Source organism: Ochotona curzoniae, unplaced genomic scaffold (genome assembly GCF_017591425.1).
Source record: "Ochotona curzoniae isolate NIBS_2020 unplaced genomic scaffold, NIBS_Ocur_1.0 contig_1, whole genome shotgun sequence".
NCBI lineage: Eukaryota > Metazoa > Chordata > Mammalia > Lagomorpha > Ochotonidae > Ochotona > Ochotona curzoniae.
Window position 1 is genome coordinate 33,316,872 of NW_024464918.1, and position 16,160 is coordinate 33,333,031.

General features: G+C 46.4%; 1 protein-coding gene across 1 annotated transcript in view; it reads right to left on the bottom strand.

Annotated features, from left to right (window-relative positions):
- Nucleotides 1-15,481, bottom strand: part of FBN2 (fibrillin 2) — a 186,976-nt gene extending 171,495 nt beyond the window's left edge. The window contains exons 1-5 of the mRNA XM_040976392.1: nucleotides 15,120-15,481; nucleotides 14,217-14,299; nucleotides 9,352-9,450; nucleotides 6,773-6,868; nucleotides 2,790-2,885 (exon numbers count right to left, since the gene is read on the bottom strand). Coding sequence (XP_040832326.1) covers nucleotides 2,790-2,885; nucleotides 6,773-6,868; nucleotides 9,352-9,450; nucleotides 14,217-14,299; nucleotides 15,120-15,373 — 628 coding nt within the window. The 5' untranslated portion in view covers nucleotides 15,374-15,481. The remainder of the gene's footprint in view (nucleotides 1-2,789; nucleotides 2,886-6,772; nucleotides 6,869-9,351; nucleotides 9,451-14,216; nucleotides 14,300-15,119) is intronic.
- Nucleotides 15,482-16,160: the final 679 nt, after the last annotated feature.

The window sequence follows — 16,160 nt, forward strand, 5'->3', positions numbered from 1 at the left end:
ACAAATTGAACATCTATGCTTCGGATGAAGCTGAGCTGTTCTGGAGTAAGGAAGGGGCCACAAGAACTCCTTTTTTGGATGCTAAGTATAAAAGGACATTGTGCCTTACAGCAAGAGTGACAATTCCAAAGAGGTGCAGCTGAACCAACACCAAGACTCAAGTTGCCAGTCATTAGTTATCACAGTTTCTGCTTCCAGTCCGGAAACTAGTCTGCCAGACACCCAGATAGCTGGAAAAGCAGCCAGGTTTTATCACACAACTGGCCCAGGAGGACAGCTGGAAGGCAAGCATGTGCATTCAACACAGAGGAAGAAAGCGATCCCCAGGCTACAAAAGTCTTTTTCTCTTCGTATCTAAGCGTCACGTATCTTGAAACTTAATAGTGAAAAAACACACGAATTCAACACAAAAATCTACTCACTAACCTCATGAGTTACCTCTTTTCGATAAATGTAAACAAGGTTTTTGGAGAAAAATTATGAACTTCATTTTCAGTAAAATGAACTATTACACTACACATTTTAAAAAGACAACTGAAAATTTATCTTAATATGTGAAAAGTTCATGTCTATAATGTAAGTGGAAATGAATAACTACTTCTTTGGAAGAACTGTAATTTTAGAGCATTCATTGAAGAAGGAATAATTGAAAACACTTTTAAAAACAAACTCATGCTTAAAAAATCCTTAAAGATAAAAATTCACTCATTGTTAATGAGTGCTGGAAACACACTAGTGTGTGTGTGCAAAAAGTACACTCATGGCTTCCCATGGATTTAGCAAAGACTAACGAACCTGATGAGCAAACAGTCGTTAAAGAACAAGGATGTGTTGCCTGGGAGCTTCTCAGTTGAGACTACCCACTCCATTCCCTTGCCAATTACAAGTTGAACTTGAAGTTGGCTTTAGGACACAAGACACACAGAGTTTACATGACTGCCAGAAAAATGAACATAATCTCTACCAATTATGATTACATTTGAAAATTTAAATTTAACTGCTCTCCATTTCATAGCACTTAAATAAACCTAACATCATCTAAGAAACTTGTGTGATTCTATTCTCAATAATTTATCATATTATGCTAACATTTTGTAATTTTTCCAAAAAATAAAAGCATCCGGTAAAGACATTTAAATTCATCCTAACTTTAACTACAAACTGTCACTTATGGAATGTGCTTTAGTCCCAAGAAATCTCAATTACATTAGGAATAATGTAAATATCTTGAGTGTATATACATACTAGTGAATGTTTAAAAGCTGCATACATCTTACTTTTCAAACTTTACCACATAATTCTAATCTCTCAGTGTCTTCTCAAGAATTAACCTGAACAATAAGTTGAAGTTTTATGAAGGTAGTGAATATAATTTGTAAAACACAGCATCTTTGAAATCCAAAGCCTCTCTCTATATCAACTGTCACCACAACTTATCAGCAATACTTCACTACATAACTCCATACAGTCTCCTTTCAATGAAGAGAGTGCTGTGTAACTTGAGAGGTCATGACAAGCACGGGGAGAACAGGCTGAGGACATACATAACAACGAGAGGTCACACAGACAGCTCTTACTCAAAAGACCTGGTCCTAGATAGCTATTCAACATATTTAAAATTTGCTTAGTTAAGATTCACCATCAGAGGGAGGGGTGCTACTGGAAGGGAGACAGAGAAAGAGAAAGAGAGAGAAAGAGAGAGAAAGAGAGGGGGGGGGTCTCAGGTCCACTCTCCAAATGCCTGTGAAAGTTGAGGCTGGGCCAGGGCCAAAGCTGGAAACCAGAACTGCCATTCAGGTTTCCCATGTGGGCAGCAGGAAGTGAGTTACTAAACCTCTCAGGGTCTACACTGGCAGGAAGCTAGAGTTAGCAGCTGAAGCCAGGAATCAAACCTAGGTACTTCCAGTGTGGACAGCACATGTCCTAAAGAAATACACATGCTTCTTATCACATTTTATTAAGTTAAACTTCTTTTGCATGTCGTGGTAATGACTCGCCATTAAAACATAACTATCAGGTCACTTACTGTATCAGTGCTGGGTATTTTCAGCAGGCTCTAGCTCATGAGTTTCATTGTCATGTACATCCTGGGCTGGTTTCTTCACTGTAACTGGTCATCTACACGGATGGGGCAGAGACGCTGGGTGTGAACTCAAACCATCCACTCTGCCAGCTCTGCTGTCCTGCTCGGCAGATGCGGAGCCCACCCACTCTTAGGATTCAGGAAACTCCATCATCCCCTGCTGCAAAAATAGGTCTACACCTGACAGGCACCACCACCATTCTGATGACACAGTTTTAAGAAGTCAAGTCTAAGTCCATCAGCACAGAAAACATCTGCAGGGGCTGCTATCAGCCCAACCTGCAACTCGCCAGCCCTTGCCATGCTTTCATGCTGCTGTGAGCAATCTGCAACATGTCCTCACAGTCCTGTAGCCAAGAACACCTGATACTTTTGTTTCTCAGTAGTTCTCAAAAGAACTCTGCTTTGAATTGAGCATCCTGTGACAAGTTGCCATCACTCAGTGATAATTATCCAATAGTCACAGCCCCGAACTGGCCTCCCAAACTGAGGTCACTGGGATAGGAAAAACACTGAGACATTTCCACTTCTATTAGTTATGTTTCAAAACTGCAAACATTCCGTTTAAAACCACAATCAGAGCTCAGCAGTTTACACATATACTTAGAGCACAGCAGAAACGCTAAGTTTCTTAGAAATTTCACACTTACCTTAAGACCCATTTTTACAATAAACAGACTTCTTCACACCAGGATTCTCCTCTTACCTCTTTCACACTGTGGACCAGTGAATCCATAAATACACGCACAGCGGTTGGGTCCGATGCATCGCCCGCCATTCTGACAGCCATTGTCGCAGACAGCTGCACAGGAGAAGGGCAACACGCTCAATAGAGAGGAAGCCTCCACGTTCAAAAGAGGTGGGTGGTGATACTGCCATAAAGGACTTAACATTGAATGACACAGCTTAAGCACAAGTTGCATCAGACATCTCCATAATTAGATTTAAGTATATAGGGAGACACATTTCCATAAATCACATGAAGCAAGCATTCCACATTTTTTTTCTTAAATAATCAGAATCTCAATGATTGGCCACACAGACTTCTATTCTGTTAGCTTCGCCATATAACTTTTAACATGTAATGAGATTAAAAAATATCTAGGGGAAAGAGATAAAGTTTAAGGAGTAGGAAGAGGGAGAAGGGGAGAATAACAAATAAGACAACCAGGAAAAAAGGGACGGGGAACAGGAAGAGCAGAACTGAAGGCAAAGAAAAGAACAGCGCCAACTTCAACACTTAGAGGGGAAGTCCTCTGCTGTGAGAGTAAGGAAGTCTCTTGGGATTCCAAATTCCTTATTTGAGTGCCTGGACTGCTCTGGCCCTGCCTCAGCTGCTGCAGGAATTTGCAGATGCAACACAGAAGTCTTCCGCTCAGGCCCTGCAGCCCCTAGGCAGCCCTCTCCATCAAAATCCACTATTACTCATGATCTTCCCTCCCTTTTTTTTCACCCATTACACCTGGTGTCAACACAAACTGCTTTCCATAGAGTCTGAAACACATCGTGCCCCATGACCCTGGTACCACTGAGCCTCTGAGCTGGCCTTTGCTATAGTCCAGTTTCAACACAGTGGAATTCGAGCGAATTGTTCAAAATGCTTCATCATTCTGAGGGTATGGCTAACCTTTCTCCCTTGGCCTGTATGGCCCTACACCTCCCTCTCTGACCTCATTACAATGGTGACACCTGCTCCCACAACACCCCAGACACACAGGTTACTGCTTCCAGCCACAGATCCTCTGAATGTGTTTTTCCCTCAACCCACAACACTCTTCCCATGAATCTAACAGACTTGTTAGTGGCAAGCAAAACCACTGCCATAGCCTGTGATGCTAGTATTCCATATGAGCACCGGTTCATGTCCTAGCTGTTGTACTTCCCATATAGCTCCTGCTGATGGCCTGGGAAAAGCAATGGAGCATGGCTCAAGTGTTGGGCTCCAGCGACCCATGACTGGAGTTCCAGCCTGGCTCATTCTTGGCTGCTGTGACCATCTGGGGAGTGGAATCAGCAGATGGAATACCTCTCTCTCACCTTTCTGTCTCTCCCTCTACCTGCAACTCTTTCAAAAAATTATATCTTTAAAAACAAATAAATAAATAAATAAAAGGAATAAAAAGATGGAATCAGGTCTTTGAGACCTTGATGTAAAACAGCTGAACTCTGCTAATCTATACTCGACTCTCTCCCACTAACCCTTTTTCTTTCTCCTCTGAGAGACTCCCATTACTTAAAGTTTGGGTGCTGTATTTGGTCTAATTTATTAATCATCTTTTCTACTAGGATATAAGCTCAGGGCATTATCGAACTTGTTCAACGATGCATTCTTGGCACCTTGCCCAGTTCAGGGCACATAGTCATTAGCCAAAATTGCTGGAAAAAAAAAGAACACTTTTTGAAGAGCAATACTTTGGCAAGCATGGTGGCACAGCAAGTTAAGCTACCACCTGTGACCAGGATCCCATAGGGGTCCAATTCAAGTCCAAGTTGCTATATTTCCAAAAGTCCCCTGCAAACGCACCTCAAAAGGCAGTGGAAGCGGTCCAAGTGATTGGAATCCTGTCACCCAGGTAACAGACCAGATGGACTTCCAAGCTACTAGCTTTGCGTCTGGTCCTGCTCTGGCAGGTGTAGCCATGTGGGGGAGGAACTAGGAGACTGAAGATCTTACATGTATGTACATTTATATACATACATATAAGCAGTATTTATATTTCTGAGAAAGTAGTTAGGAGGTGAAATCTTTTCCATTCCCATGCCAGCAAATACCATATTTCCAGGAATTTTACGGCATCTCAAGCTAAAAACTACATTTAGGACTGTGATACTCTGTGTGCAGAACGACATAAAAGCCATCTCCTTAAACCAGTTCTTACATGGGTATCTACCAGCTACCACAGGTTCAAACGATCTGTCCATTATTGAGTTTTATGGGCTGCACTGCTTGTCGTGCTACAGGATGAGCAAAAACCAAGAGGGATGCATTCTACAAATCACCTGAAGAACAAGCACTCGGGTCCACACTGAGTTTTCCGACCCAGAGCCTTTCACATCGCCCTAAGTGGGAAACATGGCAGCATCAACATGGTGTGACATGGGGCAGGTTCTCATTTCTGTACCAAGAACAGAGAACACACTCCCCAAGAGAGCTTGTTTTGTGTATTTAGGAAAACACACACCACACACACTCAAAACAGGCAGACAGGTTGAATTCTGGCTGTGAAAACAGCTGGTTTCATCACAGATTGGAGAAAAACTTTTGAAAACACTGTTTGAGACAAGGCTTTATCCTTTGTGATTCCAAAATAATTACCATTCTCCCCCACTCTCCTCCCCCACCCCCAATCTAAAGGTTGAGCTTTAGGAAGCATAACTGGGTCTTCTTGCTGGCTAATAACCTCTTCAAAACAGGTATAATACATCTAAAAATATTGTAAGGCATAAAGAATGGTAAAAATCTGACAAATATGGTATTCCCAACAGACCTTCACTTTTTTGTTGTTTATATACTGGAGTTTACTGTGAAAATTGGTCACAAATATCAGAAAGTACAAAGAAAATGCATCCATAAACAAAACAAGAAAACTTTGCTGTAATTTTCTGTTCCACTGTCACCCAGTTCCTCCTTGTTCTCCTGGCCAACATTAATTCAGGACAGGGACTACGCTGGCCCTGCTTATTCACGCTAGAAAACTGGCTGCAGGGCACCGTGTTCTCTTACGTACCTACCCGACTCTTTGCTCAAATGGTAGCCTGTCTCAGGATACCTCTTCAGCTTTCCTCAAACCCCAGGGCCAGACGCACAGGTGTGACCTCAGGCCATAGGCGGCCCACAGGTAGATTTTGTACTATTTATGAGATCAGAGAGGTTTTCACATTTTTGAGTGTTTAAAAAGTTAAAATATTCTAGGAAGTGAAAATTGTATGAAACTTAGATTTCATTGTCTGTAAAGTAGATGTACAATGAACTCTGATCGTCTTCAAGTGAAATGCAATTGAATCGAAAGAGATGAGCTTGTATAATATCATGCCTTTGTACTCTTCCATATTTAAAGGGATGTGCATTCCTACAAGTCTCACCAAACACCAACCAGAAGTATTTTCCAGTGATGTGTTACAATCTACAAACTGCAACTCTCGGATCTTTGCTAAGATTGTTTTTGATCGGTATACCAGTGAAAATATAGTTTTTCTGAGTTAGAACTTCATCTTCTATCATGCCGACTTTCACAAAACCATTCCATAGTCTATCACATGGCATTAAATACATCTGAGTGAAGAGTAACTCAAGAGACTTGGTCTGCCAGGATTACTACTGAGATAATAAAAAATTCAAATAGAGAGAGGAAGAGGAAGAAATACAGGGTGAAAGATAAAAGCAAAAGTCACCATTTTTCCAGGAAAGTATATGTGTTTCACGGAGCTAGACTGAAAACCTACAAAAACTGACCTGTGGTGTGTGTCAAATTTGTTAAGACACTGGTGGTATTCAACCTCTATTTTCTAAAGCTCAAGCATTCTAAAAGAATTAAAAGAAATCTCAGAATAAAAATGAGAAGCTCATTTATAAAGCTGGGTTTTCCCTCTCCATCTATGCTTTACAAGACCTTAAAATGATGATCTAATCGAAATGCCTTTCAAATAAAATTATGACCAGTGTACAAAGCCTCCTCCAGCATTCCTTACGTTGTCCACAGTAAGTTCCAATATATCCCTTCTGGCACTGGCAGTGGTCCTCCGCGCAGGTCCCTCCGTTCATGCATCTCACACTGCACTGCTGAACTGCAAAGGACAACAACACACACACACACACACATCTATTAATCCTGACTACAAGCTGAGTCATAGCAAGCACACCATGATACAAACACTGAATTCACTGACCAATATACACTAAAAAAAACTAAAGGCCATAACTCACACATTGTCACAACCCTTTATCCCAAGTGCATTCATGGGCCAACGTGTTATGTTGCTCAACAAGGACTTAAAACACATCATAGTTTTGGTGCTAAAAGAAATCAATGGAAGGTGACTAGTGGAAAAATTTGCAGCATGCAGAAGCCAGATTCATTGCCATGCAGAGTACAGGGGCCGAGTGCCTGCTGATGGGCTTTGGCCCTTCCTAAAGGAGGCACCATCCCGGGAGACTCTGTAGGAGGTTCCTGGCTTTAGATTGACTCAGTTGGGGCTGTCATGGCCATTAGGGGAGTGAACCAATGGATGGAAGATCTGTCTGTTTACTTTACAAATAGCAGAATAAAATAAATACTAAAAACAAAACAGAACAAACAAACAAACAAACAAAAAACCCAAAACCAGAACAGATTCTCATCATAAAGAGGAAGATGAAGACCTGGACAAGCCAAGCTGAATGCCATCAAATAATGTCACCCAAGTATTTACACTATATGTCCTGTGCACCAGAGAGTCACCAACAGGGCTGAAATATCAGAGTTAGGTGGAAGTAGTTAAGACACCAGGCCCACTTCCTTCACCAGGGTAGCTGGGTTCGAGTCCTGTCTCTGGCTCCTGACTCTAGCGTCTTGCTAAGGGAAACCCTGGGAAGCAGCAGAAGTCAGAGTAAGTCACCCACAGGGTAGACCCAGAGAGAGTTCCCAGCTTCCTGCCTCAGGCCATTGCAGACACAGGTGGTAGGAGAATACACAAGTACTCTCTCTTTCACCTGCCTCCATTTCTTTGCCTTTCAACTAAATAAATTTTAAAAATTGAAGAAGGGAGTGATGTGATTTATTTTCTCTGAAGAGGACTCTAGGTTGCCTGCAGAGGATAAACTGGAGGAGTTGGGGAGGTGACAGTGCAGGTAAGAGAGGAAGAACAGCCACACCATGGCAGTGGAACTGGAAAGGAAAAGCCAGATGCAGCATACTTGTGAGTGAGACTGACAGGGCTTGCTGAAACAGTGGAGGTGGAGAAAGGGAAGAAGCAGTTGCCGCACTGGGTGTGCTGGCAGCGCCGTCTGTTCAGGAGCGTGGTCAGCAATGAATGCAGCATCATTCTGGACATGCTGCAGAATGAGCACGGTGCTCAGATGCCTCCTGTGCCTCAGGCAGCAACATCCACCAACCGAGAAGCGAAGTTACTGCAGTACTCATCTCTACTCCCGAGTCAGGGCTGGACTCCCAATCAAACTGCTGGATAAGTCTTGACAATCAGACGCTGGACTCTGTCATTTTGTCTATCTACAATGTCAGGGCACACTTACATAGCAGAATGATGGACTTGTGACTGTTCAAGGACTATACTACCGTAATAATAAGAGGGGAAATCAGTTGGTGGGTGGGAGATGGGGAGGAGGAAGGGAAAATCCCTGAGCCTATAGAACGGTATCATAAAAAATTAAAAATTAAAAATAAATAAAAACAGAAGCAAAACAGGTCACAAAGGGCCATGTAAGTGAAGAATTTACTCTGGAGATAATTAGTACATATTACTGCTGCCAACATACTAGATACATCATTATAGATAAGTAAATTCATCCTGGGAGGAATATTCTTGGGAGTGTTAAACTTCATTTTTTTTTAAAAGATGTATTTTTTTTATTGGAAAGTCAGATATAGACAGAGAGGAGGAAAAGACGGAGAGAAATATCTTCCATCCAGTGATTCACTCCCCAAGTGACCGCAATGGCCAGTTCTGAGCCAATCTGAAGCCAGGAGCCCAGGCCCTCTTCTGGTCTCCCATGTGGGTGCAGCATCCCAAAGCTTTGGGCCATCCTAGACTGCTTTCCCAGGCCACAAGCAGGGAGCTGGATGAGAAACGGGGCTGCCAGGATTAGAACTGCCATCCATATGGGATCCTGGTGCGTGCAAGGCAAGGTCTTTAGCCACTAGGCCAGTGCACTGGGCCCGAGGGAGTATTGAACTTTCAATGGAAGTAGGTAAAGAAATAAAAAATGATAATCAAGAAGAGGAGCATTGTGGGCCAACAGTAGTAAGCAAGTAAAGGGTATGGTGTAGTGGTGTAGCTGGTAAAACACTGCCTGTCTTCAATGTCAACGTCCTCATGGGTGCTGACTCCTATGCCAGCTGCTCCATCTTTCCCACAGTGAGAGATGCCCCGCGTGCTTGGGCCCCTGCCTCAACATGGTAGACACGGGGGAGATCTCCCGTTTCTGGCTTCTGGCTTCCCAGCGTTGGCTGAAGCAGTCATCCGGGGAGTGAACCAGCAGATGGAAAAGCTCTCTGTCTGTAATTCTGACTTTGAAATAACTAAATGGACAAGGCTACACGCAAGAAACGTACTTGATTTTGACCCACACGTTGGTGATATTTGGCCAGTAGAACACGTGCACATGTTAGGACGGGAGCAAAATCCATCTCCGCAACTGTTTCTGCAAATCGCTATAAAAAACACAACAGGAAAGCAAACAGTTAGATAACGAACCCTGGCTTACAAATAAGAAAACTGTACTTCAAAACAGTAATCATGAAACTCCAAGATATAAAACACTCCAGGTACAAACTATTATTCGTCTCTTCTGTATCCTTAACGAGATGTGCAAACAACGAAGTTGTTTCTTAAACTCAATATTGACAATGAATGCTGTCTTGTCCATTCAAGACTGGTAGTTAAAATGCAGAATTCGCCGAAAGAAGACCGTCTTTCCTAACAGAGCAGGGAAGATTGGGGAAACCCCAAGGCCCTGCTTGGAAAACCCAGCTGCTCTGTCGAGGGCCTTCCCAGGAGTCAGAGAATGTGAAATTGGCTGAGCCACAACTGCAGGCCTTAATGACTTGGCTGAGCCTCAGGGGTCCCATGCACATTCCTTCCTGGCTGGCATCTGACCTGCCCCTTCATCAATCTTCATTCTCTTTAATAGTTCCCTCTCTCTGGCCTCCAGTTTTCTTGTCTCATATAATCTCCATGACCCGGCCTATTTCTGCTCCCAGAAAAGCTACTGTGACATTTTGTTGGGGGGTGGAGGGGAGGAGGGAAGACATGGTCCCCCACAAATGTGACCTCCAAAGACCACAGAAGTAAGAGGGTCATCACTGACAGGAACATCAGGCTCCAAAACACACACATCCCACAGACCCTAACCCTGGATCAAATGCCCTTCCCTGGGACAGCTCTTTCAATTCCAGCATTCTCTCTCCACCCACAACTGAATTCTCTGAGCGGAGAGAAAGAAAAATGCTTGCTTATCTAATCAATACTCAATACGTCTATAACCTTCTAACTCCAAGGCCAGAAATCTCAAGATAAGAACAATAAACTGGGAAAGGCCTGATGCCAGGTACCCACATTTCTGCCAGGGTGTGTATGTATCTTTTGCTAGGGAGGGGGATGTCCAGCAAGTATCACAGAGCTCTGGGATCCCCACCCCAAATGATGTAAATAACATGTTCTATGGAGGTAAATTATGTCCTCCAGGAGGTTTTTGATATCCAAATCATATGAGCAGTATTACCATCAGTTCTCCTTATAAGAAATAGTGTCAAATAGTCTGGTGTCATAATTTATATAAAATAAAAACCCATCTGAGGCAAGAATATGGTTCTCACTATAGACCTACTCCTGAAATGTGTTGAAGTTTTGATCACTGACAACTTTCCAATGGTCAGTGGTCATAAAAGTATCATTTATATCAAAATTCCCTCCTCCCCAACAAGTAGATGCTCTAGGGGTCTCAGGTGAGTATCAAAGTGCCCCAAGCCAGGAAGGCCGAACCTCCTCACTTAAGCTCACCCTCCTCACATCTGTCTTTGATGATGGTAAGCCTCACCTAAATATAGGACTTTCCACAAGGAAAAATCATGAGATCTATGAATAATGCAGAGAGACAACCGACGTCCAGTGCTTGTAAGCAGAGCATGGCCAGGTAAGCAGTATGTGATGTTCCCAGGAGTCCGAGGCCCTACTGCAAGGAACCCCCGCCACCTCTCTGAATTCAATACTGTCCTGAGTAACACAGAATGGAGGGATCCTTTTGATGCAATTTAAGAGATGTTCCGGTCTCAAATACTATGAATTCATCTCTTTCCACTGTTATTCCAGTGACCAGACTGCTGCTCCTAGCATGATCTTATAACACACTCATAGAAACTTTCCCAGGTTCTACTGAGATGAATAACAATAGGAAAGTTCAACTGTCAGTTCCATCCTTTCAGGAACAAGCATCAGGGGCTCATATTGTGGTACAGGGGGTTACACTGCCTCCTGTGAGGCTATTAGCCCAAATAAGCACTGCTTCCTGTCCTGGTTGTCCACCCAAACCCCCCTTTAAAAACAATATATTTATTTTCATTTGAAAGGCAGATTTACAGACAGAAGGAGAGACAGAGAGGGTAAGATTGTCCATCTGCTAGTTCATCCCCCAAATGGCTGGAATGGCCAGAACTGAGTTAATCCAAAGCCAGGAACCAGGAGCCTCTTCCGCATTCTTCCATGCAGGTGCAGAAGCCAAAGGTTTTGGACCTTCCTCAACTGCATTCTCAGGCCACACACAGGGAGCAGAATGAGAAGCAGAGCAGCCAGGACCGGAACTGGTGCCCTTATGGAATGCCGGCTCTTAAAGGTGGAGGATTAATGAGCCTGTTGAGCTGTGACTCTGGTCCCTGCTCCACTTCTGAACCAGCTCCCTACTAACGTGATTTGGGAAAGCAGCAGACGGCCTGCGTGCTTGGGTTGTTGCCACCCAATGGGAGGCATGGATGGAGTTCCACTGAGGCCACCTGGGGAGTGAACCAGGGAATGGACTCTCTCTCTCCCTTTGTCTATTTCTGTCTCTCCCTCTCTCTGTAACTCTGCCTTTCAAATACGTAAATAATTTTTTTTAAAGTATTTTGACATTTTAAAATGTTTCACTGAACTTTTCAGGACACAATTAAGAACAGAAAAAAAATCAAATATACACAAATCAAAGTTTATTTCCCACTTACTCTCTTTTCCTCATGAATCTTAGTCAACAAGAGACTGATTAAAAGTCTAAAAGGCTGATCGTTTTAATCTATCTGCACAGAAATATTGCTGACCTGCCCATATGCAGAAATGAACTCCCTAATCTGCTTCATTTTTTTGCTTTGTCAATTTTCTCAGCACTTTGCTTTTGCTAAATAATGGAATGTAAATAAATTCAATAAAGACAGTAATTAGCTTATTTTGTTTGGATAATGAAAGCCTGTAATTAAAATTCTTGAGTTTGAATTTGTAATATCAGTTTGCTTAGGACCTCCACAAAGATCATTTAAAACAAATATGAGAATAATTAATGTGCTCTCTTACAAATTAAAAGGTAGGGGAGATTCCCAACACAGAGGCAAATATTTCCCCTCTGTTTAGGACAATGCTCCACGCTGCCAGGTACCTGAATTATTTTTGATGGTTTGTAGGTCTCTCAACATTAAGCATTGTAAATGTCTCTTGTAGATACAAAAACACCACTTCAAAATTTATGTTTTATAGGTTTCTGATACACACAAATTCCACTGTGACTCACAGACACTAGAATATTACCAGTAATACAAACACCGATTACAACACTCTGGTATTCTCAAAGCTGATCTTCCAAACAAATCAAGGGCTCTGTGCTACTCAAAGACCCCAAGTATTTAAAGCTGACTTTAAATGGGCTACAGACATATTTCTACTGTAAATAGAGTGGCTTTGCTCTCTGGAATTCCCATTCCATTCTGATCCAATAAAATCTGACTTTACAGATTTTCAACACGTACCATAAAGCAACCCCTTCTCCTCGGCTGCTCTCCAACTCAATAATGGCAGTCACATTCATTACATTTAGTGAGTCAGACTTTCCGCAGCGCCTAAGTCACTCCTGGCCATGATGGCAGGTGTGGGGTGAGTGACGTGAGCTGTTTGGGGATTCTAGGAAACCTTGTAACATTAAAGCAGCCATGGTAATCCCTACTGGTTTGGAAGGGCAACTGCACCCTGGGCAAAGGCTCCATCCACACTGGTCTTCTGTGTTGGAAGGAAGGACTGCCAACATCCTTCCCTTTTCTTGAAAGCTGGGGCAAACAATAGAGCATTTGCATCCAAAACTGGGGAATCATTTTCAAGACCACATTTGTTGTTTCCTGTACTTGCCTCTGGTGGAGTTCCAGGGTAGAAAAAAAGATAAGAGGAAACCAGTCTTTAGCACACTTGAGATTTCATTCCTTTTTGAAAAGCGACCAGAAATAGCATGAAGGGCTTCTATCTCAAACCCACAAAACCAGTAAGTATACAGTCCCCGACGCCACTACATCCCTGTTTATCCCCTGGCCCTTACAGTTTGTCCTTTTCTCTGTTCACCAAGGCATAATTATCTTTTTCCTGGTGAATGCTGAGGTCACTCTGGAGGCAGGAGGGGCTGTAGGGGCCTGTGCAGCCTCATCCCCAGCTCGCCTTCCAGCAGACCCAGGCACGGCCAGCCACTCTTCAGGTCACAACTTCACAAGCGGGCGAAGGAAGACATCCTCCAGTCTTGACTATGGGGCTGGAGATTAAGGAGCCTTCCAATTAGAACTCAAGAGGGGCCTGGGTGCCTTATGCACAGCAGGACTAGGATTCACTCATGAAACTGTGTAAGGTCTGGCATGTAGAATTCGTGCAAAGGGTCCCACGTTAGAAGTAACTGCATGCCACAAGCCTGGGGTCTGGAAACCCCACCTTTAAATACCTGCCAGAAACAGGGAAATTGGACAGCCAAGACAAGAGTGGTGTTCAAAGCTTTCTTCCATCTGGGTCAACTACACTGTCAGCAGGTCCCCCTGCACGTGCGTGCACGTGTAGCTGAAGAGATGCAACCCAAGCCGAGGGCTGGTATAAAGGTCCAGAGTCAAAAGCCAGGCCATTCACATGGCAACACTGCGGTCTTTATTTATTTATTTATTTGATAAGGGGGAAAAAAGTGGTTTTGAGCTATGTGGGAGATTGCTCCTCCTTGGAGCTTTTGCAGACGTGGAAAGATAAAAGTTCCAAATGCGGTTCAAGCTTTTATCATTATTGCCTTTCAACAGAATGTGGCCTCCAAGCCTACCCTAACGCAGGCCAGTACTGTTACTGACCACTGGGAGGGAGCCGCGTGTGGCCCAGAGATCCCTGCCAGAGGCCCCTGGACCTCACCGGGAGCGCGTGTCCACCCTCTGCCCAGCCCTGCACTCACGGACAATGCACTGGTTTCCTCCGGGGAGTGTCTTCCATCCCGGGCAGCAGTAGGAGTGGAACCTGGAGCCGCACACATTGGGCCTGTGACGGAGCAAAGCGGTCACATTCGGGAGGAGGTGGGGTGGGGCGCAATGAGGTCCCTGAAGTCCCCCGCAGCTAAGTGTCCCCGCGTAATTATCAGAACCAACAAACCCCAAGCACCCCAAATCCCTGGCGTTTTGACGTGTGCATCGGGTGGTGCGGACCAGGAGGTCGAGGGCAGACTCAGGGATGGGGGAGCCAGACACTCCCCTGCATCCATCCTGCCTTGCTTGCCTGCATAGAGAGCTGTAGAGACGTAAAAACGTGTAATTTGCAACGATTCCAGCCCCCTGATGCAGAGAACAAAGGGAACCTATCCCCCTTTCGGCCATCCTTGCCTTCTTCCCAAATCCACTCCTCCCTCCTCAGTTGAGCGCTCCGTGGGCCCCGAGGTGTCAAGCTGGACGCGTCGGAAAGTGGAGCGCTCGGACTGAGGATTGGAGAGCAGCGGAGAACCCTGCACACGTTCTCAAACAAAAGGCTCCGCGGCGGCGCCCCCGACGGCTGCGAGCACGCAGGCTCCGGCGGCCCCAGCGTGGGGCACACTGTTCCGCACGAACTCCAGAACCCACTTCCCCACGGGGCTCCGCACTCGCTCTCAGATCCGCACCCTGGCCCTGTCGCCTCACCGCCAGCCAAACCCCGAGGGAAGGCTCCCAGCCCCGCTCGTGCAGCCCCAGGGGGTAGACGCGCTCCTGGAGAGTCTCCAGGTCTCCGGAGGCAGCTGCAGCTCCGGCCGCCAGAGCAAGGGTCAGGGACCAGGTGGGATGGGAAACGGCCAAGCCTAGACACCCCCTCCCCAAGCCCGCTGCCCACCTACCCTCGGAGCACTTCCTGCTGTCCTCGCCTGCGGACCCGGCTGGCAACCACGGCGCCCTCCTCCCGGTACTCGGGCGCCACGAACCCGCCTTCGGAGCCCACCGCTGCGGGCCGGACCTGTTGCGGCGGCGACTGCGGCAGGGGTGGCTTGGGAAGCGGAGGTTGGGGCTGGCTGGCCGTGCCCTGTACCCAGAGCGCCACGCAGCCCAGCCAAACGAAGTAGGGTTGGAGACACAGCCACCGCCGTGTACCCATCGCCGGCTCCGAGAGCGCGCGTACCGAGGCCCGCAGAGAGGCAGCTACCCAAGACAAAACCTGCGAGGGCCCGGGTAGGGTGGCGGTGGGCAATCAGGGGTCTGAGTCGCCCTTGGTCGGCCGCCTGGGCTCCGGCTCCCTGCTCTAGCGGGAGCAGCAGACAGATCGCGGCCCGCCGGCTGCCAGGGGCGCGGGATGCCGGGCGCAGGCTCTAGCGCAGCGGGCGGCGAGGCACGGCAGCAGCGGAGTGGCCGGCAGCCCCGCGCGGTCCACGTTGCATCCCCCGGGCCACGGCCCTTAGCGAGTCCTGATCCGCCAGCGGGTGGGGGCGGGAAATTACAAAAGTAACCCGAGCAGCCGCGGCGTAAAGTTACAAAGAAAGCGGACTTCCAAAGGGAGGAGGGAGTGTGTGTGTGTGTGTGTGTGTATGGGGTGGGGGGGGGGGCTGCACGCAGCGGCTCAGCGGATTTCCCTGCGCTCCGAGAGGAGCGGGTCTTGGAAAGCTGCAAAAGTCACCAGCAAGAAGCAGACGAGCCAACAAAAGTCGCTCCCGCAAGAAGAGGAGGGTCTCCTCCCGGCCCGCTCCCGAGTCCCTCGGGGGCAGCGACGCGCCGGCGGCGGCGGTGCCGGGCGGAGGTGCGCGGGGCCCGGGCGAGCGGACGGGCTGGACGCCGGGGAAGACGCGGAGGCCGAGGGCGCGGCGCGGGGCTTTTAGAGGCCCGGCGGGGCGCGGGGCGGGCCGGCGGGCGGCGGCTGTCAGTGGGGGCCGGGGCGTCGGGGTCCACAC